Source organism: Chaetodon trifascialis, chromosome 20 (assembly GCF_039877785.1).
Source record: "Chaetodon trifascialis isolate fChaTrf1 chromosome 20, fChaTrf1.hap1, whole genome shotgun sequence".
Taxonomy (NCBI): Eukaryota; Metazoa; Chordata; class Actinopteri; order Chaetodontiformes; family Chaetodontidae; genus Chaetodon; species Chaetodon trifascialis.
In genome coordinates, this window is record NC_092075.1 from 13,919,870 (window position 1) to 13,947,062 (window position 27,193).

The 27,193-nt window shown below is 44.2% G+C and overlaps 2 protein-coding genes across 2 annotated transcripts; one reads left to right on the top strand and one right to left on the bottom strand.

Moving 5' to 3' along the window:
- Positions 1–1,974: 1,974 nt before the first annotated feature.
- nefla (neurofilament light chain a) lies at positions 1,975–5,387 on the top strand. The gene is made up of 4 exons (XM_070989702.1): positions 1,975–3,123; positions 3,291–3,415; positions 4,204–4,640; positions 4,742–5,387. Exons 1-4 carry the CDS (start codon positions 2,083–2,085, stop codon positions 5,107–5,109), a joined length of 1,971 nt encoding a protein of 656 aa, XP_070845803.1. The 5' UTR covers positions 1,975–2,082; the 3' UTR covers positions 5,110–5,387.
- A 3,283-nt stretch (positions 5,388–8,670) lies between these two features.
- nefma (neurofilament medium chain a) lies at positions 8,671–13,637 on the bottom strand. Its single transcript, XM_070988922.1, has 3 exons — positions 12,245–13,637; positions 11,308–11,432; positions 8,671–11,195 (listed from the first exon to the last, which is right to left on the bottom strand). The coding sequence occupies exons 1-3, from the start codon at positions 13,301–13,303 to the stop codon at positions 9,635–9,637; spliced, it is 2,745 nt and encodes a 914-aa protein (XP_070845023.1). The 5' UTR covers positions 13,304–13,637; the 3' UTR covers positions 8,671–9,634.
- Positions 13,638–27,193: the final 13,556 nt, after the last annotated feature.

Consider the following 27,193-nt stretch of genomic DNA (forward strand, 5'->3'; position numbering starts at 1 on the left):
TGCTGTTTGGCTAAATGTCATGTTTGGTTGAAATAGACTTAAAGCTAATTTAAGTATTGTAGATGATCAAGAAGGCAGTATTATCTATGGTGGTGGTTGTGTATCTGTCAAGTTGTTTTACATTTGTCTGCCCTCTAGTGGCCCAAGGAGGATTCATGTGCCTTTAAGGTTTTGATGAATTAAACCGCTTCTGTCAACATGCATCTGCTAATTGCAGTAAATCAATGAGCCTCTACAATACAAATCTTAAAGTAGCATTGTAACTTCCACCATGTAGCCATTAGGACCTCGCTCTATAAGTGACTTAATTTGTTCGGGAAGAGATGTTAATGGTGCTTTTTCTCTCTTTCGTTGCCTCAGGTCTTGTAAGCATCTTGTCTGCCAAAAAAACGGCCCTGGTGCAGATTGTCAGACTGCTGTCAGAGTGGGAGAGAGTGTACACAGGGGAGTGTGTGTGATCACTACTGTTACGATGACTCAGCCTGCAGCAGAGCCCATGCAGCTCCCACTGAAGTCCCCCACCTCTCGCTGCCTGCCTCACTTCTGTTTGGGCACAGCGCTGTCTGTAAGTACTGGGGGCCTTTGCTGCATAGGCAAATTACTGGAGCGTTCACACTATGGATCATGCACATACACACAAAGATACACATGCGCGCGCACACACACACACAGATATTGCAGCAATGCAATACACTTCGTTTATGCATGGAGCACAAAAGCTAGATGAATTTCCCAACATACACTTTCTATACCTGCACAGATACACACACTCAGGAAGGAAAGAAAATGCATGTCAGCAGCTGGGTGTAATTGACCCGCCAGGGTATCTGTGCTGCAGATGAGAGGGACGCTTTGTCTTTTATAGAATTGAAAGAACAATCCGATGAAAGAAATAAAAGTCTTTTCTTTCCTTGATAAACATCTTTTCCTCATGAAATAAGAATATGTATTTTTGTAATTTAATGAGAATATGAAATGTTTATGTTTTGATGAGTGACCATAACACCTGCTTTGTCCCATGCCGAATCATAAGGACACTAGCTTATTTATGAAACTTGCACAGAAAGTGCAATGTCTTCATTACATGTAAAGTTTTAATCTATACAAATAAAGAAAAAAAAGAGAGAGAGAGACAGCCAGACCAGCCATTTTCCTCTCTTCCTGTGTCGGTGAACACCGACAACATATGCTGTTAGTTTTCCAAAAGGTCCCTTTGCAGGGTCAGAATAAGCTTGCACACATAAAAAATTAACCAACCTCACAGCAAACAGCAGAGCTTACTGATGGATCAAGAACTTAGAGAATGTATTCATATTTCTTCTGCTTGTTAACATTTAATCTTTGGTCACACATGATTGCCTGCTCTATTTGTGACCTCTGTCCTTGTGACCGACAGCGATTTTGTCACTGCAGGTCTTTTGAGGTTGTGGCTGTACTTCTGCTCTCCACCAGAAGGAGAGATGCTGTGTCACGATTGTTAAATCAGGACACCCTCCCCTTCTACCCCCCCATCCTGTCTCTCACTCCTGCAGTGAGGATACGACAGCAATATGTATCAGTTATTTGCAGTATTGCTGTGGTCAAAGTCCAAGTTCGTGCTCAATTTCTTATTTTGTTTGGGTTTCTGCTGCACTCTGAAGCACATCGTCATCCATCTGTTTTATTACAAGTGATGCTATTGAGAAACTTGGCTTAGCTGAACTATCAATGCCAAAGTCAGACATGACAAACAGAAGTATTTATCCTTATATAAGATGTGTTGCAACCTCCTTTCTCCTGTCTTTTCTTCTCTCTATCTTTCACCCTTACTCACTTCCCTCCCACACTCACTCCCATGGTCTCTCTCTTTCTCATTCCTTGCCGTTGCAGTGTAAGCCTATCGAGCCTGCATTGTCAGAGTTTGGGGAAAGCGCCTGCGTCAGAGCTCGCTGTCCTGCTATAAAAGCACAGGCTGCTGCAGCAGTGAGCAGTTGAGGTTTAAACCTGAGCCCTTCATACGCCTCCACACACACACACACACACACACACACACACATACACAAAGAGGAGAGGGAGAGCAGCCTGTCCTCCCACAACTCGGCCATGAGTAGCATCGGATATGACCCTTACTACTCCACCACGTCATGCAGACGCTGGTATGTCGAGGCTCCCCCTCGTGTGGTGACCAGAGGGAGGACCCACTCCGTCTACTCCTCCCATGCTTCCCCGCTGTCCTCCTCCCGTCTGCAGTACTCCTCTCCCGGCCGGGTGCTGCTCTCCTCCTCCTCACAAGCCTCTTCCCTGGAGCTGGAGCTCAGCCAGGCGGCCCAGATCAGCTCTGAATTTCGCACTGTTCGCACCCAGGAGCGCAGCCAGCTGCAGGATCTCAACGACCGCTTTGCTGGCTTCATTGAGAGAGTGCGTGAGCTGGAGCAGCAGAACCGTGCTTTGGAGGCAGAGCTCCTGCTGCTGAGGCAGAGGCACAGTGAGCCGTCCCGTCTGAGAGCGCTGTACGAGCAGGAGGCCCGGTCCCTGAGAGCTGCTGTGGATGAGGCCAGGGCAGAACAGCAGGCTGTCCTGGGACAGAGAGAGCGGCTGGAACAAACCCTGAGTGCTCTACAGGGTCGATATGAGGAGGAAGTGCTGGCTCGTGAAGAGGCTGAGGGCAGGCTGGTGGAGGCCCGTCGTGAGGCTGACCAGGCTGCCTTAGCTAAGGCTGAGCTGGAGAAGAACATCGAAACTCTGCTGGAAGAGCTGGCCTTCCTCAAGAGGATTCATGAGGGAGAGGTGGCTGAGCTTCAGGCCCAGGTCCAGCTTGGTGTCCAGGTGGCGGTAGAGTCTGAGGCCGCAACCCCGGACCTCTCTGGTGCTCTCAGGGACATCCGGTCCCAGTATGAAAGGCTGGCAGCAAGAAACATGCAGGCAGCAGAGGAGTGGTTCAGAGGGAAAGTGGGCTCCATGACTGAGACCGTGGCCCAGCACAGCGACGCCGTGAGGAGCTCCAAGGACGAAGCAGGAGAGTACCGACGCCAGCTCCAGACCCGCCTGCTGGAGATTGATGCATGCAGAGGCCTTAACGAATCCCTGGAGAAACAGCTGCATGAGATGGAGGAGAAGCAGAGTGCCGAGATCGCTGCTATGCAGGTCAGTAGTGGTTGCAGGTCTATTCCATCAGGATGTGCTATTAATTATTCGGATCTTTTGATTTTGGGGATATGAATTTTTAAAACCTCAGTTTTTCATTTCATTTCAAATTATATGTCCTTGTGTCTTTGTGGCATATACAAGTCTTGACTTTATCTTCAATTTAGGACACCATCAGAGAGTTGGAGGGTGAGCTGAGGGGAACCAAACAGGAAATGGCACGCTACCTGAAAGACTACCAGGACCTTCTTAATGTCAAGATGGCTCTGGACATCGAGATTGCTGCATACCGGTGAGAAGCAGTAAGAGCGAGCCTGAGAAATCACAGTGGATGTCTGAAAACAAAAAGAATCAGAGAGATCAATTTTCTTATTAGTGCTGATTTTAGCATGTTAAAGTAGTGCATAAATACCTAATCAGGGGCAGACATATGTGTTACTGTAGACTATTTTAGAGCTGTTATTCACAAGGTCATTGAAGGTGATTTTTTTACATTTAATGCATTAGCAAAATGGCTTTTAGGATAGGACAGAAAAGTCTATTTTATTCTGGTAAACACATTCTGGGACAAATTCCTAATCAGGGACTCAATAGGGGCTGCACGGTGGCGCAGCAGGTAGTGCGGGTGCCTCACAGCAAGAAGGTTGCCGGTTCGATCCCCGGGTCAGGCGGGGCCTTTCTGTGTGAAGTTTGCATGTTCTTCCCGTGCATGCGTGGGTTCTCTCCGGGTACTCCGGCTTCCTCCCACAGACCAAAAACATGCTCATTAGGTTAATTGATGACTCTAAATTGTCCGTAGGTGTGAGTGTGAGCGTGAATGTTTGTTTGTCCTTGTATGTGGCCCTGCAATCGGCTGGCGACCGGTTCAGGGTGTACCCCGCCTCTCGCCCATTGTAGCTGGGATAGGCTCCAGCCCCCCGCAACCCCGAAAGGGATAAGCGGTATAGATAATGGATGGATGGATGGACTCAATAGGAAAAATGAGCTTCACTTTCCACATTTTATATCAGACACCGTAGTGTTGCATGCTAATAAATGGCCACTAACAGCCAAATTGCCTTTCCTCATCAATCTGCACAGGAAGCTGCTGGAAGGGGAGGAGTCTCGCTTCAGTGTGGGAGTGGGTGGGGGCGTGTCCTCTCTGTACAGCCACAGTTTGTCCGCGCCCTCCTTCGTCCGGCCCGTCCTCTCCAGCCTGAGCTCCGGCACCTCCTATCTTATGACGTCCCGCCTGCTCAGCTCGAGCGTCAGCACCACTGAGGGGATCATCTCTGCAAGCCAAGCCCAGCAAGCAGAGGCCAGCCCACCCGCGGAAGAGGAAGAGGCAGAGGAGGTAAAGGAGGAAGAGGAGGAGGAGGAGAAGGAGAAGGAAGAAGAGGGAGGAGAGGAGACAGAGGAGGCAAAGGAGGAAGAGGAGGAGAAGGAGGAGGAAGAGGGAGAGGAGGAGGGAGATAAGGAAAAAGAAGTTGAAGAGGAGGCTAAAGAAGGAGATGAAGAGGCTAAGGAGGGAGAAGAGGGTTAGTGGTGTTTCTGATCTTATTCTGTAATTGCTCAGTTTAACATCAATGCTTAAGGTCACGGTGACAAATAATAATAACATTCTCATCTATTGATACAGGTGGTGATGAGGAGGAGCAGAAGGAAGAGGTGACAGAGGCTGCTGAAGAGGAGGGGGAGAAAGAGGACCAAGGAGAAGGAGAGGAGACTGAGGTTAAAGAAGAAGCACAAGAGGAGGTCAAAACAGAAGGAGCTGATGGCAAAGATGAGGATGCAAAAGAAGAAGAAAAGGAAGAGAAAGAAGAAGAAAAGAAAAGCGAGGAGAAAGAAGATAAAGATGATGCCAAGAAAGAGGACAAAGCCGACGACAAAGATGACAAAGCTGCTGCGAAAACAGATGACAAAGCTGACGTCAAAAAGGAGAAGGAGGAAGGAAAAGCAGCCAAACCTGAAGTTGCCGAAGAAAAGAGCACAAAGGGTAAAAAGTAAGCCAGTAGCCTCTGCAAAATTCAGTCAAGACTGTCCATTAGCTCGATAAACAGTAGAGACATCTACGCTATTCTCTCAAAGCTGCTTGTTAAACATGGTGCTCAATAAAACAGTCCAATAGCCATTTACAGCAACAAATCAAGGCTAACTGCTTGCCAATACCCAGAGTAGTCCATGAAGGTCTGCTTGCACACTTCCTGGTGAGTGTAACGAGTAATTGCTGAATACAATATGAGTGTATGAGTTTTTGGTGGTTGAATAAACGCCTCTTAAAGCCATTTGTGTGATTGATTTTGAGTTTTTTAAAGCATAAGCAAGTCGTGATGCAACTTTTAACACATGTCAAGTAAACAAAGGACATATATTTACAGCATAAGCCTCTGTAAATACTGTTCTGTAATAGTGGTTGTTAAGTAATATGAGGATATGTCATCTTAAGATCCCAGTACTTATTGTGTAGCCTGAGGATTTTCAGAATCTGACACTGTGAGTCCCCCCATATAACCCCTTCTCAGCCATATTGATGGAGCAGTGTCAAATAAATATTGATAGGACAACACACACACACACACACACACACACACACACACACACACACACACACACAAAAGTTATTACTTTTTGGCACTCCTACAATACTACTGCTATTATTCTTTGCCTTACTTTAAGTCAAAAACTCAAGCTCTACGTTTTGGAACTCCCATAATGCTTTGGTGGATGTAAACAGGAAGTACAGAACACTGTTGCCATGGATCCAGTGAGTTGGCTGTGTGCTACAACCTGAACCCCGTTTTTTTTAGCCAATATTTGTATACATTTTGACAAATTGACACCATTAAAAATATGACAAATTAGCTATTAACAGTTCCTCTTTGCAGTGTATCCATGGAGGTATTGACAGCTATCACTGGATTACTTTGACACTGAAGACAACTTAAAAACGTGAGGATTTTCAGGCAAGTTCTGGAGTCATATGCAACGTTTTTTTCTTTTTTTTTTTTTTCTTTGATTTCTAAGATGATTTATGGGAGTTTATTTGCAATGGACTTCGGAGGCATGTCTATCATGTCAAATTTGATTTGAGTTATCTTGACTCAGCGCCGCTTTTGGCTAAGGGTTTTGAAGTACCTTAATTGCCTCCATGGGCTGCTTGACAACTGCTGCTGCACCTGCTTACAAGCTACAATAACTAACTTTCCGTGTTTTTTAAGACAACAACCCTGTCTGCCCCTTTCACCAAATTAAACTCGTCATCCCTGCTCAGTTTAATAAACCTCGGGGTTTTGCTGCTGCAGCATGACTTGTAGCTGATGCTGGCTAACATTAGCCAATGTTAGCAACTGCCGTTACGACTCCACTGAAGATATACTAGTTAAGTTACGTTTTAGTATGTCACAGAAGAACATTTCAATCAATTTATTGCAAAAGCCAAACAATAAGTACAGACATTATACCTCTTTAGAAGTTTGTTGTTTCCTGCTGTGACCCATTCCACTACATGTTAAAGAAGGTTAAAGAATTATATCTGCCATTATGCTGTGATATCAACTGATGGCCACCGTGGCCGCTGTTACATAAGCTCGGTTTACATCCAAAAATATACAAAGTTTAACCAAATGGAAAGGAAATTCTGCAAAAGAAAATTGTAATGCTTGTTCCATTCCACTTCCAATGTGCAATTATTAGGAGTTGATCCATCAAGATAAGCAGTAGGTGGCGCTAATTCTCAAGTGGGGTGCACTTATGGCTTTGTAGAAGAAGAAGCCACAACAAGCTGCAGTAATTAAATGAGTCCTACTCAAAGCTTTAACATTGAAGAACAATAGCTGTATTTGGAACCGCCTACTACATACTACCAAAAATATTACAGTGGCTACTGTGGCCACAAGTGGCAATGATAGGATAATGGTAAGTGTTAAAACACAGTTTAACAGTCTAGAGAAGAGTCATGGAGTCAATTAAAAGACTCAGTAAAGTACACTACAGACTTTATCTGAACTTTTCTAATATTAGCTAACATTAGCCACCATAAGCTACTGGCCGCACCAAGGCTAGTTGTGGTAGTAGCAATATCCCTGAATTGACTGAAGAAATTATGTTTTAATGCAAATATATTCAACTTTTCACTCATAAGAGAAAGAATGGGTTTTTCTTCTTTTAGGAGTAACGTGAAGGATGGAGGAAAGGCGGAACAGAGGACAGCCCAGTGAGCTTCCATCCTCCAGATGTGCTGATTTCTTGTGAGTACTGGGAAGCCCCCAACCTTTTCTTAATATGTCTAAACTGAGACAAAGTGGCACACATACATACGCAGTAGCTACGAGTGCGATATTAGTTACTGTCCTTTCATGCTTTTACTGATAAACTAAGGAATAAATAAATCATGATAATGATTAGTCTATTATGAAATATAAAAACTGGCCCCTGTTGAAACTATATCTTCACACAAGACAACCTTGTTTTTGCAGTTACAGTACCTCAAATTAGTACTTTTACAGAGAGACTTGTAGTAGCAGTTTATATTCTGTTTCACAAGTGCAGCATCTATGATCTTCCCTTATGTGTTAAGAAGCCATTTACACACTGATACGCACATTATCCTCTGACACCTGGTGTCATCCTGCGACTGCTCTTTTATTTTACCCCCTTGGGTTGATATTAACAATGGATAGTCAGCAGCGGCAGGCTTTCTGCAGCCCTGGTGGTGGATTTAAACCCCACCTGAGCCTGTCAGTGATAACATCAGCCATCTTCTCTTGGTTTATGCTGCTGCTGCTGACAAATAGCGAAACAAAGTCACATATTTAAAAACCAAAATAGTTAGGCAGCACATCGATCAAATCTAAAGCTGAAGAAACGTCTTTTAGCAATACATAAAACCAATAAGCTGAGAAATAATGCTTTCCTTTCAGCACAGGCACTCAAACCTTATTTAAAACCTTCTCATTTATTAATATCTTCTAAAAATGTCATAAACATGATGAATGGCATTCAATTAAAAGCAATCTAATATCTTTTTCACTTAAATTACATCCTTAGTTGACAACTTTACTCTTACAAACAGCATTATAGGCAAATTGCCAATTTTTAAGAGCTCCTTTGGATGATGAAGGCTTTTTCGTCTGAATATTAATTATAAATTTTGATACACCGTACAATTATGAGGCTAATATCTTTCATCTCTCTGTCTTTATCTGGTCAGGTGAAATCCAAAATGAGATATGTAGGATGTCTGGGGGAAGGTCCAGAGACATGCCAGAAATATATTATCCTTATTAACATATTATCACCCTTAATTTTCTTTAATAACTGTCTCCACTGACTGGTATCAGTAATATGTTTTGATTGAAATAATCTAAATGAGCATTAGTTAAATGAGCTGACCTCATTAAGTCACGTAAAGAATAGAAAATCTAATAAGTTTGTAAACTTAAAGTCATTCGCTTTATAATTAAACATTTATTGTAAGGCTCTTTGTTGCTAAGTTGTAACGTTTGATGCCTACATATGCAATTGCCAAGCATACCTTAACACATTCACATAAAATGACAAGACAGTCTGTTTTTTGTTTACTTCATAATGACATTTATTGAGCAAATGCTGCTGGGAAATCGTTCATGATGAGTAAAGTCATGGGATTGCAAACAGTAGCACCTCATTTATTTCTGTATTTAAATTCAAGTCCATCCTATGCATACAAGAATGCACGTGTCTGCGCATTTACAGTTGTTTTTATTTTTTTTCTCAGTTGCACTCAGGTAAACATAACAGACACTGATAAAAAGCATGTTTAAGGCTAGGAGTTTCTTCAGGTTCGTTAAGCTTGAACTGCTTCAGTTACTGGATGTATATGGTCATGTGTTTATAATATCGCTGCCCGTCTCTTTCTTCACTGTACGTTGTGGGTTTGTTGTTAGTTTCTTTTTGGCTCAGTTGGTATCTTCACAATGTCAAGTAAGGCTTCTTCAGTAGAACGCGTGTCTATGTGGAGGACCCTCCCACCTGCCCGTCCCCCTCCTTTTACTTAAACTCAAAAAACCTCGCAACTTTAATAATCCTTCTCTCACTCTCCCACCCGCGTTGCATTTATTCCTCGTACATATTTGCTCTTTTTACAGTGTATTTCTACCATACGTACAGATAAGAGAGGAAGGTACTCCCCTCTCCTGAGCTAGCATGCAGGCCCCCCTCCCTCCCTCCCCTCCCTCCCTCCCGTGAGCTCACCCGTGAACTGCAGAAAGAAAGAAAAAGAGGATAAAATGTCTCAGTCGCTTGCTCCTGACCGCGTCTGCAGCGAAGCCCAATAAAGCTGTCACTCAACATGCATTTTTGAAATTTGTAGCATTTAAGTTTTGGCTTCTCTCTATGATTTGTTTTGTATGTTTGAGAGTGGTTATCTTTATTACATCGCTCTAGCTGTATGATTTTCTTTGTTATGTTAGTTCGGGGTTGATTGCTTGTCTTCATGTCCTCTCCTCTGGCCCCCCCCTCCCCTCCTCGGCCGGATCAGCCATCTGGAGTCTGCTCAGTCGGCCTCGGTCACCTGCTTGATGGACTGGCTGGAGTGCTTCTCTGTCTTCTTGGTGGCCACCAGCTTCTCCTGCACCACCTGCTCCATCTCCTCCACCTCCTTCACTGTTTCGGTCACAGTGACGGATTTGGTGATGTGCTTGGATCCGTCCTCTCCAGTAGTGATCGTCTCCACGGTTTTGGTGATGACCACCTTCTGGCTGCCATCTTCCTTCACCGGGCTCTCGTCCACGCCGTTGGCGATCACATCGGCTTCTTTCTCCTCGTCCTTCTTCTCTTTCTCTTCGGGGCTGCTCTTGTCTATGTCGCCATTCATGGCAACATCCTTCTTCGTTACTGTCTTGTCCTCGGTTGAGTCACTCTTTTTCTCTGATTTCTCTTCAGCAGCCTTAGGAGCCTCGGGCTTGGCGGTCTCTGTCTTTGGGGATTCAGCTTTTGGGGATTCAGCTTTTGGAGATTCGTGTTTCGGGGATTCTGATTTTGGGGAATCAGCTTTTGGGGAGCTGGGTTTTGGGGATTCAGTCTTCGGTGAGCCTTCTTTGGGGGACTCAGACTTCGGTGATGCAGGCTTGGGAGATTCAGATTTAGGAGACTCAGGTTTAGGTGATTCAGACTTGGGGGATGCAGGCTTTGGGGACTCAGGTTTTGATGCCTCTGCTTTGGGAGCCTCTTCCTTCTTGGCCTCGGCCTTTGCAGCTTCTGCCTTCGGAGCTTCTGTCTTGGCTACGACTTCTTCTGATTTGTCCTCTGCTTTCTCGTCTTTCACCTTCTTCTCATCTTTTTCACTATCTTCCTTTTTGCCTTTGTCTGCATCCTCTTTTTCTTCTTTCTCATCTCCACTTTTGGATGCTTTGTCACTGCCTGCATCTTCATCCTGTTCGCCACCCTCCTCTTCGGCAGCGGCTTCCTCCTCTCCTCCGCTGCCTTCCTTGTCTGCGGCCTTCTCTTTGTCAGGAGAGGCTTTAGACTCAGGAGCTTTGGTGCACAATACAGTCTCCTCAACTTCCTCCTCTTCCTCCTCTCCTCCCTCTTCTCCTTCTGCTTCATCACCTCCCTCTGCGTCACCCCCCTTTTCTCCCTCATCCTCTCCCTCACCTTCCTCTTCCTTGTCTCCTTCCTCACCACCTTCTCCCTCCCCCTCTTCTTCCTCATCGCCACCTTTTCCATCCTCTTCCTCCTCTTCCTCCTTAGCGGGGGCACTGGAGCTAACTTTGGCTTCACTGGCAGCTACTACTTCCTCCTCTTCACCCTCTCCCTCTTCTCCCTCACCCTCTGCTTCCTCTCCCTCTCCTGCCTCTTCCCCCGCCTCCTCTTCTTCCTCTCCCTCCTCTTCCCCCTCTCCGAGTTTGGCAGAGAGCTCTTGTGCTATCTCTGCCAGGTCCTCGTCAATGTCAGACTTGTCGTCCTCTACCCTCGTCTCCTCAATGACCTCCTCCACAAACTTGTGCTGCACCTTAAGCTTGGTTTCTGATTTAGGCTTAGAGATTTTGGTGGAGGTGACGGCCTGGCGATACGGGAAAGTGCTAAAGTGGGTCTCCTCTCCCTCAAGGAGTTTCCTGGAGACAACAAACATACACATCATGCATTTAATAGTCACCTTTGGTTGACAGAAGAGTAAAAAATGTGTAAAAAAGACTGTAAAAATCAAATACATGACATTATATATACCTGTATGCAGCAATCTCAATGTCCAAGGCCATCTTGACATTGAGCAGGTCCTGGTACTCACGCAGGTGACGAGCCATCTCCCATTTGGTGCTCTTGAGCTCATTATCCAGCTGGTGAATTGTCTCCTGAGGAAAAACAGAGCAGAGGCAATACGAGGTTGATGAAGTACAACAAAATGATGTTCAGGGGAAAGCTACATTCGCTTTTGCAGATTCATTTATGCAGCTTTTAAAATCCCTATGCATGGAAGACTTTCAGAGCCTTTTTCTAATTGACTTTAATGCTGTTAGTTTAGATCTCTTGCTGTCTGGGCACACTTTCTAAACTCTGTGGACTCTGTGCAGCAGAGGCTGTTGCTTTAATATATTCTGACGCAATACAGTATTCTAGAAATTGTTGAATGCCTCTTTTTCAAGGGCAGCCTCCACATTTGTCAGTACACCCCCACCCCAAGATCTCAGTGGTGTGATGCAAGGAGGGAGCCAATGAAGGCATCGACCCATGGCTCTGACTCAGCAGAACAGAGAGAGAGAGAGAGAGAGAGAGAGAGAGAGAGAGAGAGAGAGAGAATCTGCTGCAGTGTCTCCCTTTAACCATTTCCTGACACTGGGGAATCTCTCAAGCTTGCAAAGAAAGTCAGCGTCAAGGACTTGTTAGCGCAACGACAGCAATCATTACGCAGCAGAAAATGTTTTAACATAGGCCCCCAACCATGATATAGAAAATAAAACTACGTCACTAAGATATATTGATGTATAGTATATAGCAGATTAACTTCAATCATGGAGCAACCCAAACCCGATTATTAAGTTTTAAACACACACAAAGTATTTTATCTTATAATAAGACGTGCTAATAAGAAGCCTATTCAAACCATATTCTATCTTTGAAGCTCTTGACGCACGGCTCTCTGGCTACCCCGGAGCTCTTTCTGTACCTGCAGGCTGGCCAGATCGCTGTTGTGGCGGTCCTCGATGTCATTCAGCTGCCTCTCCAGCGAGTCTCTTGTCCCGCGGACAGACTCCAACTCCACCGTCTTAGACTGCAGCTGGCGGCGGTAGTCTGCGATCTCATCACGGGCGGACTTTATGGCGTCCTTGTTCTGCTCCGCAGCCTCGGTGAGCTTGGCGTAGCGGCACATGAACCAGCTCTCCACCTGCTGCAGGTTCTGTTTGGAGTGACCCTCCAGCTCGCAGCGGATCTCCCGGAGCGCCTCGGTGATGTCTGCCTTCTGGAGGTCTTTCCTCTCCACGGTCACCTGAGACGCCTGAATCTGAGCGATGAGGTCGCTCACCTCTTCCTCGTGGTTATTGCGGATAAAGGCGATCTCATCCTGCAGCGACTGAACTTTCTTCTCCAACTCGGACTTCACCAACTCCGAGTCGTTCGTGTCCTTCTTCAGGACGCGGATTATGGCCTCTGTCTCCTCTCGGATCCGAGCTTCTTCGTCGAGGCGGTCCCTGAGCCGCTGGATGTCCTCCTCGATATGGTCGGTGTCGAGCTGAATTTGCGCCTTGTCATGGTGGATTTGCTCCAGCATGGAGCGCAGCTCCTGCAGCTCCTGGTCGTAGAGGTCGCCCAGCTGGGAGCGCGACACCTGCTTCTGCCGCAGTGCCTGGATCTCCGCCTCGATCTGCTTGTTCTGCTGCTCCAGGTAGTGCACCTTGTCAATGTAAACAACAAACCGGTCGTTGAGCCCTTGGAGTTGCTCTTTCTCATTAGATCGCTTGTAGTCTCCGTTCAGGATGGAGGTTTGACTATAATCAACGCTGTCGGCGGAGCTGAGCACCGTTGAGCTGTAAGCTCGGGACACCGGCATATTCACACTCCTCTTGTAGGATGTGGTCATGGTGGAGCCGGGACTTGCCCGGGACCAAGACTGGGAGCGGAAGCCACTGGAGGGGGTGCCGCTGGAGCGGCTGTAGCCGTAGCTGGTCGTCCTAGTATCCATACTTCTCCTAAAGGGGCTCCCTATAGTGTCCACCGGGTAACTCATCCGGTCAGACTGTAGGGGATGTGCGCAGGAATGAAGGGGGACGGTGCAGGAGGTGGAGGCGTGTATGTGGGTGTATGTGTGTTATGTGTGTGTGTGCAGGTGAGGGGTGTATGGCTCTCACAGCGACTGAGACCTCCTCTGTCTGCTCCTTATATAGCCTATCTGAGGCTGTGCCGCTAACAAGGCAAGACCAAGCAGTTTTGTTTCGTCCATTGATGGAAGGGAGGGGAGGGCGCATCCCCCTCAGGCCGTCTGCTAATGGTCCCGGGTCCCGTCCAATCTGAGCCACGTGGGCTGGAGGGCCAGATTTAAATAAACAGATACAATTAGACTGTAAAGTAAAAAAAAAAAGGCAGAACCAACAGACAGAATGAATCAAACAGTCAAGATATGGATGAGTGCGCTCTGATGACACAGTCCTCGCTGTATTTGTCCGGTTATTTCAGCACCACGGACAGCGAACAGCTAAACAAGCAGGCAGTCAGTTCAGGCTCCCTGGATGAAAAACCTCCTGTGATGGAAGGACAGCAGTTCATTTTACAGCTTCTAATGTGAACTGTGAATGGAAGAACTTGAGCGACCACTTGATGATTTTTGCTGACAGAAAGTCTGAGGAACGAGGACCTTGTCACGCTTCCCCCTTCACCTGAAAACACATGAATAATAGCAGTATGCTTTTGTATGCCTCCTCATCAACATGCAATGTGACAAAAGAGAAGTTCATTTTCAAATTCATTATTGGTCAGAAGTTTTATTGTGATTCTGCATTTCTAGCTTTGTACAGTTTTCCTTACTGTGCCGTTGGAGCAGGGTAATACTGAACAAGCACTCAAGAACTAACAATGATAATAATGACCAGGGGTTTACAGGTAATTTCAGACTTCAAAGCTGAATGAATTACTGCTTCATAGAACCCAGATCCAGACACTGATTCATGAGTGGATTCTCTTCCAAACTGATGTGATTTTGGTCATTTCTTTATGAAATGTTCATCCAACAGTCTGTTAAACCACTGCAAAAGGTCAAGATTAAGCACATAATCTTTTCAAACGTCTCGCCTGCAGTCCAGCCCCTAAACAGAATTATATGAGGGAGCACCTGTACTTATTGTATATTCCTGCACAGCTTTACTGTATAGTGCTATCATCTGTGCACCACACAGACGCACATGTACACACATACCTTCCGGGAACAGAGTCTGTACAGTTATCTGTAGGATCCTAACTATTGTAGGTGCAAAGCCACATGGGATTTGTGGTTTATCTGTTTCCTGGGACATTTTTCCCCCAGAACGGTGAAGCGTCAGTGTGGGCTGCCTGTCTGGCGGCTCGGCCACTTCAGCAGGCTATTGATCTTTTATCAATCTTGACGCTTCAGCCTAATCTCGGGTTGCTCTGGTCAATGTAAAACGATTACCAATTGTTGGAGGCAATGCACCAAAAAAACAGCTGCATTGGTGCTTTTTGAGGATCCATTACTTAATGCACCTAATGGTGTCAAAACAACCGCCACGCTGCTCTACAAGTGCAGCCTGAATGCAAACAGCGACTGATGAAGGCACAAACTTGTACAATTATTGCATTTCTGGAGATTGTTCATCAAGTGGCACCTAACTAAAGTCTGTTTGCTGGGCTCTACCATGTGACTACAGAACTTATTCTACTTTTCAACACTGAATTCGATGTCTGCTATAAATCACCTGCCTACATTCTCTCATCCCACCTCATTGGCTTTCCACTGCAAGCGTTCGTCAAGCAGAGCTAATGCATCAAGCATGGCCAATTTTAGATTGCTCCAGAGACAGAAAGGCAGACAAGGGAGAGAGAGCTAGACTGAGAGGGAGGGAGAGACGGTCACAATGGCTCCCTCCTCCTGTGTATGCATGTGTCTGCCTATTTTAAGCACTAATATGTATTGTAAATGATTATATGCTACAGGAGCCGCACCCACAGTCTCCTTGCTTGCTGACGTTACAGTGTCCTTGACCGCTGCTCCGCCAGTTTCTCCATACAGGCGCTTCCTGCTGGCTGCAGGATTTTTCATCGCATATATTTTATTGTCGGGGCTGTTTGAAACCTTGAGGTGCTTTTGAATGCCCCTGCGAGGGCGGCGGTGGCGTGATGTACACGGCGGAGTGAGGGTGTGTGTGGGTTGGGCAGAAAAACAGGGGAGTCATTCAACATCGGTGCTGGGCTCCAGCGCACTGCAGAAGGGTTGGAGTGTTTTCAAATGGCACTGCAGCAGAAAGAGGCTCTCGCAAGCAGACGAGCCCATCCCAGTGTGTCCCAGCCTCTGGCGTGCAGGCGCCAGGCCACAGAGTTAGAACGTACAGAGAGTTCATTCCTCTTTGAATGAATTTAAGGCACTGGCACCTTTAGGTGACGTGGTGCAGCGATATGTTCTTCTGTGTGCTGATACAGAGAATACAAGGACAGCGTGACCTTTTAATCAGCTGATATACTGTTGGGTGGCACATATAAGTAGCAGCGTTGCCATATTTGTTAGTAGCAGGATAATAAAATATTGATATGAAAGATGCCGCACATATTTCAAAAGCAGCCTTTGATAACCAAGAGTCAGTAGTAGCAGGGTCATAGCCGAGATTCCAGAGATACTGAGGCAAAGGGGCAAGTGCCCACTGAAAGCAATCTTAGTTTTGGGGGATTATTTTTTATTTTTCATAAAAGTTCTGGCAGGAAAATAGTGACATTTCATTTTTTTTTGCTGGCTTGAAAGTAGCCAAATTCAAATATAGTGAGTCCACACTGGAATCATCAAAATAAATCATGTTTAATTGTAGGATTTAAACTCCCCCTGGTTGCTAAAAGTCCCAGAAAAAATCTGGAACAGCTGACCTCAGTGTTCTCAGTGGTAGCTGTGGACCTAAATAATAGCCTATTTCCTCCTATCTAAAGAGAGGCTTTGTAAGTTTTGCAGCCACTGTGACCACACGTGGTCAAAGTAATGTGAGTTACACATGAACTCAACAGTGGCATTAGCTAACATTAACCACCATAAGCTACTGTTAACACCAGACCAAGCGAGGCTGTAGCAGCATTAAAAATGCTTTTACTTAGTTTAAGCACATTTTATTATATGCATTTGCTCAAGTAAAGTTTTACAATTTTTACTTATAACAGAGTATTGTAGTATTGCAGCTTCATGCAACTAGCATGACTGTCAGCTGCAGTTCTGTCCGTAATATATCTACGAGGAGAAACAGAGAATGTCACGAGTCAGTGGAGAGTAAGAATGGCATTGAGATAGAGAGAGAAGCAAACGCGGGGACCTTTAATTAAGAGTCACATTGATAATGCTCGGCCACCGCTGCAGCAGGACAACTCGCGTATGCGTGTGTGTCTGTGCATGAGGGTGGAAGATTAATGATCTATGTCACGGGTGTCAATACTGTGATTGCTTCACATCTAACATGTTTTTCACACGCTGCACACGTAGTCAATGTTAGTCCAAATGAAAACGTTTTCTGTGCAGAAGCTGTAGATCAATGAATGTAAACAAAAGTTAGCATTTTCAGTAGGCTGAAAGTCAGAAGGGGATGTTAATGGTACCGGAGTCTAATGAAAATCTGTTTTGGCACTTGAGAAATGTGCAGGGTTTATGTTTTTTAGGATGCACTCACAAAAGCATGTGGCCACCCCAACGCTACACCCACGTTTGATTGTTGAACGTCTCATCTGGCTGCTGGTTACCATTCAACCATGAGAGCATTAGTGAGTTCGGGCTAGTGATTTTGGGTGATGAGGCCTGGCTTGCAGCCGGTGTCCCAGTTCATCCTAAAGGTTTTGGATGGGTAAGAGACTCAGGCCAGTCAATTTCCTCCACACCAAACTGGGAAAACCTTCACTTTGTGCACAGAGGCAGAAAGAGAGTCTTCTCTAAACTGTTACCACAAAGCACACTGTTCTGTTGGATGGGTTTCCATCCACCTGTTTTTAGACAGATTTTCAATTTGCACAAATAGTTTGACCTTAAAAGAGCTCACATACCCAGATAGTCATATCTATAACAGTAATTCAGTGTAGTTAAAGTTCTCCATTTGCACACATGTATTGAAGGGGTCTTGAAGGTATTGCGTAGGATCTTTTGGTGAATGTTAGTAACTGTGTGAGACCACAGACAGTGTAGCTTGAGGAAGATGCAGAGGACAGTTTTGGGGGAGTGCAGGTGGCCAGACAGAATGACTTGACACATACTGAGCCATAAATACTGAGCTGCTCAGGACACGAGTCAGAACAGAGTCTGCTTTATGTCTGTTATCTGTTGGATTGTCTTTTTCTTTATTTCTGCTGCTCTGCTTTTATTTCTTGATACATTTTCTTCTTTTTAATCACTTTATGTTTAATGTGTGTCTTACTTTCTACTATGTCTTTATCTTTTTTTGCCATCACATCCTCATCTCTCCATCTGTTCCCAGCCCCCCCCGACTTCCTTCCTCCCTCCCCCTGTCACCCTCCCGCCTCCTCTCTGTCTCTACCGCCATCACTGTCTGGCTCGCACCCACCGAGTATACCTTAACGGTTGTCTCCTCTTGTTCACCATGATAACATTGTCACTTTTCTGCCCTCGGCAACACTAGAATCCATCTGTTACATCTGGCATCATTTACTGTCAGCTAACCACAAGCCGTTGTCACGGGGTGTCCTTCACAGGAAGCATTACATAAATATGTAGGATACCAAGGTCACAACTATGTCCTGACTCACCGTTACACCTGAAGCATTGTGTGATTCCAGTTTGCCATGTCTAATGATGTATAAAATTGGTTGCAGTTGAAGGTATCATAACTCTTTTCAGTATTCAGTTTTATTAAGATGCATTTGGAACATGCTACTACATCACTTTTTTTCACCATTTGCATCATTTCGCACATGTTTGCACATGTGTGTGCACTTCAGAGGCTTGACAGTGGTGGATTCAGCTTATTGCACATTCAGCTCTCATTTGTGGTTTGTTTTGTATTGATTAACATTTTACCCAGAGGTTCTCACAGCTCTGCTGATGCACAGACCAGCCAAGAAAATCTATATGTGGGTTCACATTTTTGGGTTGAGAGAAAAATAATTAGTGAAATGCATGACAGTGAACCTGCAGAAAACCAAAGACCCTATGATTCTGTTATATTTACAAATGTATGGCAATCTAGAAATCTGTGTATAGTTTACTGGATTCTCTGAATTCACTCCTTTAACAGTTTAAGTACATTTTGTTGGGGTCTATTTTCAGGTGCGGATTAGTACATGTGTTCCTGTATTTATGGTAGCAGGAAGGTGTATGTGAGACTCAAGATAAACCTCATCAATTCGTTGTTGGCTTTTTTCTTTTCCTGAATTTTGTAGACTATAAGAAAAATAGAGAATATCAACAGACTTATCCTTTAAGAGTTGAAACAAGTGAAATCAGAATACCATCAAACAGACTGGAATAAGAGGATTTCACAGCTGTAAAGCTATTTAACAAATGTGGGGAGTGTCTGTCAGTGAGGTGAAAGCAGCATCTAAGTGACAGAAATGTCACTTAGATGTATAAATGGATTTGTTTTCAGTTGTGGAACATTTGCATGTTCTGTAATTATGTAGAATTTTGCCATGCTTGCACTTTACTTGAATCTTTCCATATGCAAATGTGTACATGTGCATATTACTGTATATTTCAGAGAAAAATGCTGTACTTATCGCTTCGCTACATTAATCTGACAGCTATAGTTATGAGTTACATGAAATAAGATAATCCTTTATTCATTCCGCAGCGGGTAAATTTGCAGTGTTACAGCAGCAAAGGAGATTAGTGTAATAGCAAGAATGATCAGTAGAAAAAAGCAAGGGATGATAAAGAAGTAAAACATGGTAAAACAGACAGTGGTTGGATTAACACCTTTATCAACACATTTATTGCACATAGGAACTATTGATATTACCATATTTAGTATACACTGATGTAGTTAAGGTCAGAGCAGTGCTGTCAGAGTGTCCCGCATGGGATGGAACATGTTCTATCAGCGATGAGAGCTTTGCAGATTACTTGCAGATTATTTGATATAGAAAAACATAAGATCAGCCTCTGATGATCTGCTATATATATGTGCCCAAGAAAGTAGTTAAAATTAGCTCCACCTCAACCAACTGCAGTAAAATGCTGCTTCAAGCATAATAATCCAATAACGTAATGAATATATTAAATCTCTGAATGGGACAATTTTGCATAAATAGTACTTTTTCTTTAAATGCGTCGCCAATACCAATATATGATGAGCCTTATATAATAAGGTTCATAGAAATTAATGATTAACACGTTTTTCTGCATAACTAAATTGGCTTTTGAACAGAATCCTGACAAACTGAGTCTTTACTGATTTGTGAAACAAAGACTTCAGACTGCAGTATTCTGCAAAGGTCAAAGCTCTGCTGGCTTGTGAGATGAATGGGTGAGAGGTGTAAGGTGAAGAGGATCAGATGAGCTAAGCAGGGTGTGACAGGCTGTAGATAGCCGTATGGGGTGATGTTGGTGGGAGGTCTGGAGGCAGTGATGATGTCATGCATAGTGGCCTGGCAAAAGAGCAACAAGAGCGGAGGTGGGGGGGTTGCATTGGAGAAGAGGAAGGGAGGGGTTACACTAAGATCTGCAGTTTATCTGCAATGCATCAGTAGCTCTCTCTCTCTCTCTCTCTCTCTCTCTCTCTCTCTCTCTCTCTCACTTACTTCCTTGGGCAGATGCAGCGTCTTTTCTCATAGGTGATTCTCTGTGGATTGCTAAGTATCTACAGAAATAAAACTGCTCCACATTCTCTTCACACAGGGAAAACGGCTGGCAAAAACCCAAGAAATAGTGCACACACACATCCCTTATGACACACACACACACACACACACACACACACACACACACACACACACACACACACACACACACACACACACACACACACACATAAAAACAAGTTATCAGATTGGACATATTTGAGAGATCATTTTGGAGTTTGTAATTTGCACACTACAGTATAGTTTGTGTGTACAAATTAACGGGGGAAACAAGGCCTAGCTCGAAGGCCCACATACAGATCGTTTGCTCCTCTGTAAAGCCTTGAAATGCAACCTGAAAAATAGCAAGTTCTTTCCGTAGGTTCTTCTTCAGTGAAGGGGAGACATCAAACTTTCAATAAAATGTCAGCATCAGTTTCAATCTGTCACCCTCTAATGATGTTATCAGCAAAATATATAGCAAACAAAGTGCACAGCGTGGTCTAAATCTGTTTTCTCCCTGAGTAAATGCAAAACCAATTTAAAGCACACACACAGAAGCGCGCACACACTTTGTATTCTGCTAAACTTGTTTCCTTATGTCCCAGTGATGAAGGGAAATACTAATTTTGTGTTGAATAACCAGTGATTTATATTCTTGTTTGCACTTCATCCAGCCTTTGGTGCTGCAGATAAATGATTTAAAGTCTACCCTGATAATCAGACTGCTTATTTCCGCCATGTATTATGATAATACTCGCTCTGACCTCCAGTCCCAGCGCCATCATTTACCCTGAGAGCTTTGTACTTTATGTTCCAGACATTGTGCTGTCTCTAACCACACAGCAGCGTGTCGTCAAATGTATCTTATTATTGTGCTTAAGTACAATTTTGACTTAGATGCACTTTGCATTTCCATTGAATTCTACTTGTACTTCCTAACATGCAAATTCAGATTATCAATACAAAATATAGATCAACTGACAAATCAGAGTGTAGTATTATGGATTAAGCTCCCAAGCAGTAGTTCCACCTTTACCATCTCCAACATTAGTGTTGCTTACACAACACTAATTATAATGCATTAATATAATAAACATTATTCTGAAAAGGACCATTTTGCACAATGATTGTTTTTACTTTTAGTACTTTAAGTGTATTTTGATGACAAACTTTGAATTTAAATGGCAAACTTTTACTTCCTTGCAGGCAGCAATTATCTTTTTTTACTGCAATATGAACATAAACCTGAGCTTTAAAAACTTGGATGAGGCTGTGCCGCACCTGCATTTTCATGCAGTCAGTGGTGGAGGAAGTATTCAGAACCTTAAGTAAACATACTGACTATTGTTTACCTTCGCATGTACCTTTGCTTTGCCATGTTCAGCACGCACTGTATGGACTGTTACAGTATGTATGTAAAGCACTTTCTACTGCCTTCAGCATGTTTGCGGCGTTCTCTGCCTTGCTACGTGAGCCCCTGTTGTCCCTGAACCACGCGTGTCAGCATGTACTGTGCGGCTGCGCCAGTTGTCAATACGTCCCCGCTCCAATGTCATCGAGACAAATTCGTGTACACATGTACTTTGCAAATAAAGTGACCCGACGTCTGTGGGTGGAGATCCTGCATCGTGCTGCTGCTGCTGCTGCTGCTGCTGCAGGACGCTGTTGTGATGCTGTTCTTCAGGGTCATTCAGAACAAAGGGAAGAATCACACAGTGTGTTGAACATGCAAACACAATCGAACACACACATACTCTCACACACAGTCGTGTTTCCATCACCTCAGAGGGCATTACATTGACATTCATTTCCTGCAGGCTTAACCCTAACTCTTTCCCAAACCTAACCTCAAACTTCGCCCTAAAATGTAATGATTTACGTCATGGGGATTTGCTTTGTGTCCTTAAAAGAGGGGCGAATCCCTGCAATGTGACTGCATAGACAGATTTATGTCCCCACAACATGAATAATGCATGCACGCACACACATAGCACATCTGTGTCCCTCTGTGTTTTCTCTCTTTCTGTCACTCTCACACATGCTGACAACGCCTTTCCTCAAGATGAGTCTTAAAGTATTTAATGCTGAAGTCAGCAGCTTTTCTCGTCTGAAGGAGGAAGTGATCGATCTGCAGAAGCCAGGCAGATTTAACTGAATTACCCCACTGAGGGTGACCACTGCGAGACCCCTGTTTAACTTCATCAATGTCTGTTTTTTCCTCTCCTTTCACGAAATGAAGACGTGTTCCTCGTGTAAGGAAACTCAACAAGCTCAGGCCTGACAGTTTTTAGCATTTTAATGCAAAGACAGACTGATCAGAGGATTAATCCAGTGATAAGGCCGCCTGGCCTTAAGGTGCAATATGTAAGACACTGAGAACATTTTAGTTTAAAACATTCAAAAAATGAACTTGAAAAAACCTGTGGCTTGGTTAAAATAAACCCTTAATTCACAGACTTAGATGTGAAAATCCCTACTTCTTATTCCCGACCTTCCTCTTGCTTCTCTCCCACTTCACAGCTCTCTTCGTCTTCATCATCCTGGTCGGGGCTGCTGTAAATCGCCTTCATTTTGTTTTTCCTGTCATCATTGTGGCCTCTGTTGATCTCAAAGGCTGTGTTTGGTCTCATTCTGGCCATGTTCACTTGGAGATTGCTGAGTCTGGTTCCATTGTTAGTTAGCACTAGCTGCATGGACTAACTAGCTAACAGCAGCCACTAGCGACAGCCGAACATCCAGCAAAGAGTGGAAGTACGCAGCGGTTAACTGTTGGTGATTTGCTGCCCCCAATTTGTTTAGGGTGACCTTTGACAGGTGGCCTATTCTTACACATTGTGCCTTATTAAAGGTCCTTTAAGTCCTGGTGCCCGAGGGTTCCAGCTACCTGAGTCATGCTTATGAGCCTCTCGTCAGAAAGAAGCCATGTACATGGCAAAACAACTAATGAGACGACTGCTCACTCTGAGATAAGTTTATGTGTGCAAATGCCGAAACTGTCAGTGAGTCTGTGTTTTTGTTTATGTCACTTTTTTAGCTTTTAATCTATTACAGTAAATTATCTGTTCAAACATCCTTCCTTCTGTCTCTCATCAAGGCACTCAGTGAATCAGATTCAGGTCATTTTCTAGAAATATTGTGCATTTTAGTTGTAAATGTAAGAGAAAATGCATCTGGGGTCATTTCCAGACTTCTATCTGTCTCCAGTATCCTGGACCATCTTCACTGGTCCGACATCGTGTTTTTAATCTGCAGAGTCTCTCATCACCCTCCTTCTCTGCAACCCTCCCCCCTCTTCTGCTGTCTCCACCTACACAGACTGTCTCTCTTTTTATGTCTCCATCCTTCATCATTTTTTAGACATTTTAATGTTACATCCTCTGTGGATCATCCAGTTCCTGCGCTTCAAGAAATTACCTCATTGCGTATTTTTCTGATGCACCAGACAAAGTCTGACAAAACCAGACAAAAAATAAGAATAACTTTAGTGACATTTGCAAAAAAAATACTTGAAATATGCCTGACTGTGCAGCCACATATCCAAATGATCACATGATTTGGGAGACTGTACACACAAACTATACTCTATTGGGAAAATCACAAATGGGATGCACAATGTAACACAACCAAGCCAGCACTTGACAGATGCTGAACCATGACTTTGTCAGCACTCCTTTCATCGTATTTGTACTCTGCTGTATTAAATGAATAGTATTGTTTTAGAGAGTAGTGTCGGCACAAAGTTAAATGAAACATTTGAGAGTAAAGTGAATATTGTTGCACTGATATGTGAGGGAGAAAGAAACTGTTCTCTCTGTTGGATGACTCACCTGAATCCAACTGCTATGAGTCATCACCTGTTGTACAGTACCTGTGTGTGTGTGTGTGTGTGTGTGTGTGTGTGTGTGTGTGTGTGTGTGTGTGTGTGTGTGTGTGTGTGTGTGTGTGTGTGTGTGTGTGTGTGTGTGTGTGTGTGTGTGTGTGTGTTCAGTTCAGATCTTTGTTGTCCCACAAGAGGACACACAAACATGAAACATGAACGTCTGTGTGTGTGCGTGTGTGCGTGTGTGTGTGTGTGTGTGTGTGTGTGTGTTACATTTAATTTTCAGCAGTTCAAACAGAAACAAAGAGGTTATTTTTTCAAATGCAGGTTTAAGATTTCAAAGCATTACTCATTCAGACAAAAGACAGACAGCGATGTGACTCATGGGATGCCAATGGTCAGTGTCAGCTGGTCGGCCCATCGCTTTGGTCCAGACTAAAATATTTCAGCAGCCATCAGATGGAACACCGTGAAATGTCGGCCCCCACTGGATGGTATCCTGCCTTTTCATTCAACTCAACCAACAGGTTAAACATTCATCATTCCCGGGCCACTAAACTGAATGACTTGGTAATGCTGGAACGCATTGGGTATCGTCAGACAACCCTTTAGCCTCTGGGGGCAACGGCCAGTGTTTCAGGGCTCACGGCGTAGCCAGCAGATATACGGATAACGGATATCCAGGCAACGACTTCCTCTTCTTTGCAGTGGACATTGTTCACAGTCCAATTAGCAACTTGACTTTATGGGTGGGTGGGTGGGTGGAGGGGGTGTTTATGTAGCATGTTAGCATGCTGAGGCATGCTGCTTTGTGCATTAAGCACAAAGCCATCGCACAGCCTGACAGGGCTGCTTGCATGGCTGTTCTCTTACTCCTGTCTCTCCTATTAAGGCCAAAAACATAGCTGTAACTTCATAATTGGTATTCCAGTAAGTTGCAGCCTCTCTAAAGCCTTTGATGAAATGTGCGCAGAATAAGTTGATAACTTTTAAAAATGAAGTGCTCCAGACGGAGTCACAGACGGAAAATAACCTTGTTCGAGCTCAACCCTGAGATGAGAAAACTCCTTGGGATATGAAATTTCCATTTCTCTGAAGACATATGGTCAAAGGGAAAAAAATGGGCTCAGCTGGTTTCTTAACATGCGTGAGAGGGGAACGCTGGACAGTGTTTAAAACGAGTAGTCAGTGCAGCGTAGAGTCTCCTTTCAAGATGCTAAGCAACAGTCTCAGGGTCGTGGTGGTTGTTCATCAGTAAGATCATAGAAATATCTCTTTCTTCACTATAGGATTGTTCTCTTCATTTAAAAAAGAGTCTGTTTCTTGTCCTCCTTTTTCCTTTTCCTTGCTTTGTGAACTTTTTTTTGCGCCTACACCCTCATAGATCAATGGAACACAGTTTTTACTTTGTTTCCTTTGAGTCATGACAGGGCTAGCTCCATATAAAGCATGAAGACAAAGCGAGCCTGCTTACAAGTGATGTGGTCATTTTTTCTCAAAAACCTCCATTGGGACAGCTGAATATTCTTTAGTTTATGCTATTTCTCTGCACAAAGGCATCTTCAAAAGCTTGAATGAATGCATCAAGAAAGAATTAAGCCAGTAAAAGTAGCATTTAGTTTGATTATGTGGTGTGTTATTCGTAAAAACTCCATGGTCAAAGAATGCATGTGTGTATGACTCAGAGAGAGCGAGGGAGTATGTGTGTGTGTACTACAGTGTAGGTCTGCTTGCAGTTATTTTAAACCATTCCAGTATTTCTCTTAGACTTGTCAACGAGCTGCTGGAGAGGCGCAGCGAGGAAAGTGGAGTCATGCTGCAGAGGTTGAGCTGCAGAATCATGATACAGCTGAATGAGGGAGGGAGAGGGCAGGGAGGGGAGGGGAGGGGAGAGCGAGGAAAAGAGAGACAGAGAAAGAGAGAGGGGAGGAGAACAGAGGCATTGAGGATTAGAAAAGGGGGTGTCGGGGTGTATGTGATGTTGGGACGCGAAGTATCCATTCGAAAAGCCATTACGTAACCGTGTCTGTTGCTGCGGCGTTAATAGAACATTTGTTGCAGTGAGGGGGATGGTCTCTGTCTATATGGTCGAACTGTTGCACTCAACCAGTCCTCATACCGATATGTTAAAATCTGTCATGGCCATGAATTTGTCTTTTGGGACATAGCATGGTCATGGTTAAAAGAAATCAGTGTTGGCTGGGTGGAGGAGTCGAGGGGATTTGCAGATTAAAACTGCCAAAGCTGTGGTTCAAAAGTCAAGGTTTATTTTTAGGATTTTTTCCTGCCAAACATACAGATACAGGACATTCAGTTGTGTTTGTGACTTCAGTTTGCCCTGTGACCCAAACAGTGCCGTGTTTCTATCTGTTGTCAAGCAAACTTGGTGAACACGGCGCAAAAAAAAGCTAGTCTACATTGAGTGTTTGCCTTTTGAATAAGGTCCTGGCAAATGTTCAAGAGATCCTCTAAGTGGTCAGTACCACAACCATCAAGAGAATTTCATTTTTCAGACTTCAGGATTAAAGTTGTGATTGAATTGTGATTCAGAGAATGGCTGGAGGTCAGTGAGGGTGCATTTATTTACAGACAGTAATGGGTCCAGTAGCACGGCACCAGTGTGAGGCGTCTGTAGCCAATCGTACTAAGTACCACTTAGTATTCTGAGACAGTATGTGTAATCCCTCAAGTCAGCATGACTGCCTCCAGAAAGATGTATGTGTGCTTGTGTGTCAGCTCTATCACTGCACATGAGGAATACACTGTGAGGGTGTTAATCAAGCGTACGTGGAAAAATGATTTCACCAATATTCCCCACAAGTGGCAAATCAGTAGCTAGCATGATACCAGCAGTGCAATAACATGTAGGGGATAGAGGTTGAAAGGCTTTATGTCGATAAATACAAACAAGTGTGTGTCTGCATGCGTCTGTGTATGAACGCTTGACGACCGCTTTGAGTTTTAGACTTGAGAGTGACGACGTTTTTGGCTGAACCACTGCGAAAGGAGGCCAGCCCTATAAACGCTAAAGTTTGTCCCTCACGTACTGAGTGATGAATTAGTTGCTCTTAATGAAAAGGTGCCAGCAGTCCTCAATCTTGTCCACATGGGGCTTTGACGGTACAGCGGCTCCGCTCACTGACTGCTTATTCCATGCAGTACACTAGTTTATGACGAGGGTTGTTTGAGGGCTAAGGCTTGGCTTTGGGGTCAATGTTAATGATTAAAGTCGGGGATAGGAAATGTGTTTTCACACTGACTGCTGATGTACAAAGGTGTGTGTTTCATATCGAGTGTTTTTTCATGCTAGTG

Bases quoted from the DNA above. Each gene is read 5' to 3' on its own strand.
- nefma (XM_070988922.1), bottom strand. From the start codon at position 13,303: ATGAGTTACCCGGTGGACACTATAGGGAGCCCCTTTAGGAGAAGTATG. The intron at 11,433-12,244 runs GTACAGAAAGAG...GTTTTTCCTCAG, and splicing joins GCGATCTGGCCAGCCTGCAG to GAGACAATTCACCAGCTGGA. The intron at 11,196-11,307 runs GTATATATAATG...TGTTGTCTCCAG, and splicing joins ATTGAGATTGCTGCATACAG to GAAACTCCTTGAGGGAGAGG.
- nefla (XM_070989702.1), top strand. From the start codon at position 2,083: ATGAGTAGCATCGGATATGACCCTTACTACTCCACCACGTCATGCAGA. The intron at 3,416-4,203 runs GTGAGAAGCAGT...CAATCTGCACAG, and splicing joins ATCGAGATTGCTGCATACCG to GAAGCTGCTGGAAGGGGAGG. The intron at 4,641-4,741 runs GTTAGTGGTGTT...CTATTGATACAG, and splicing joins GGCTAAGGAGGGAGAAGAGG to GTGGTGATGAGGAGGAGCAG.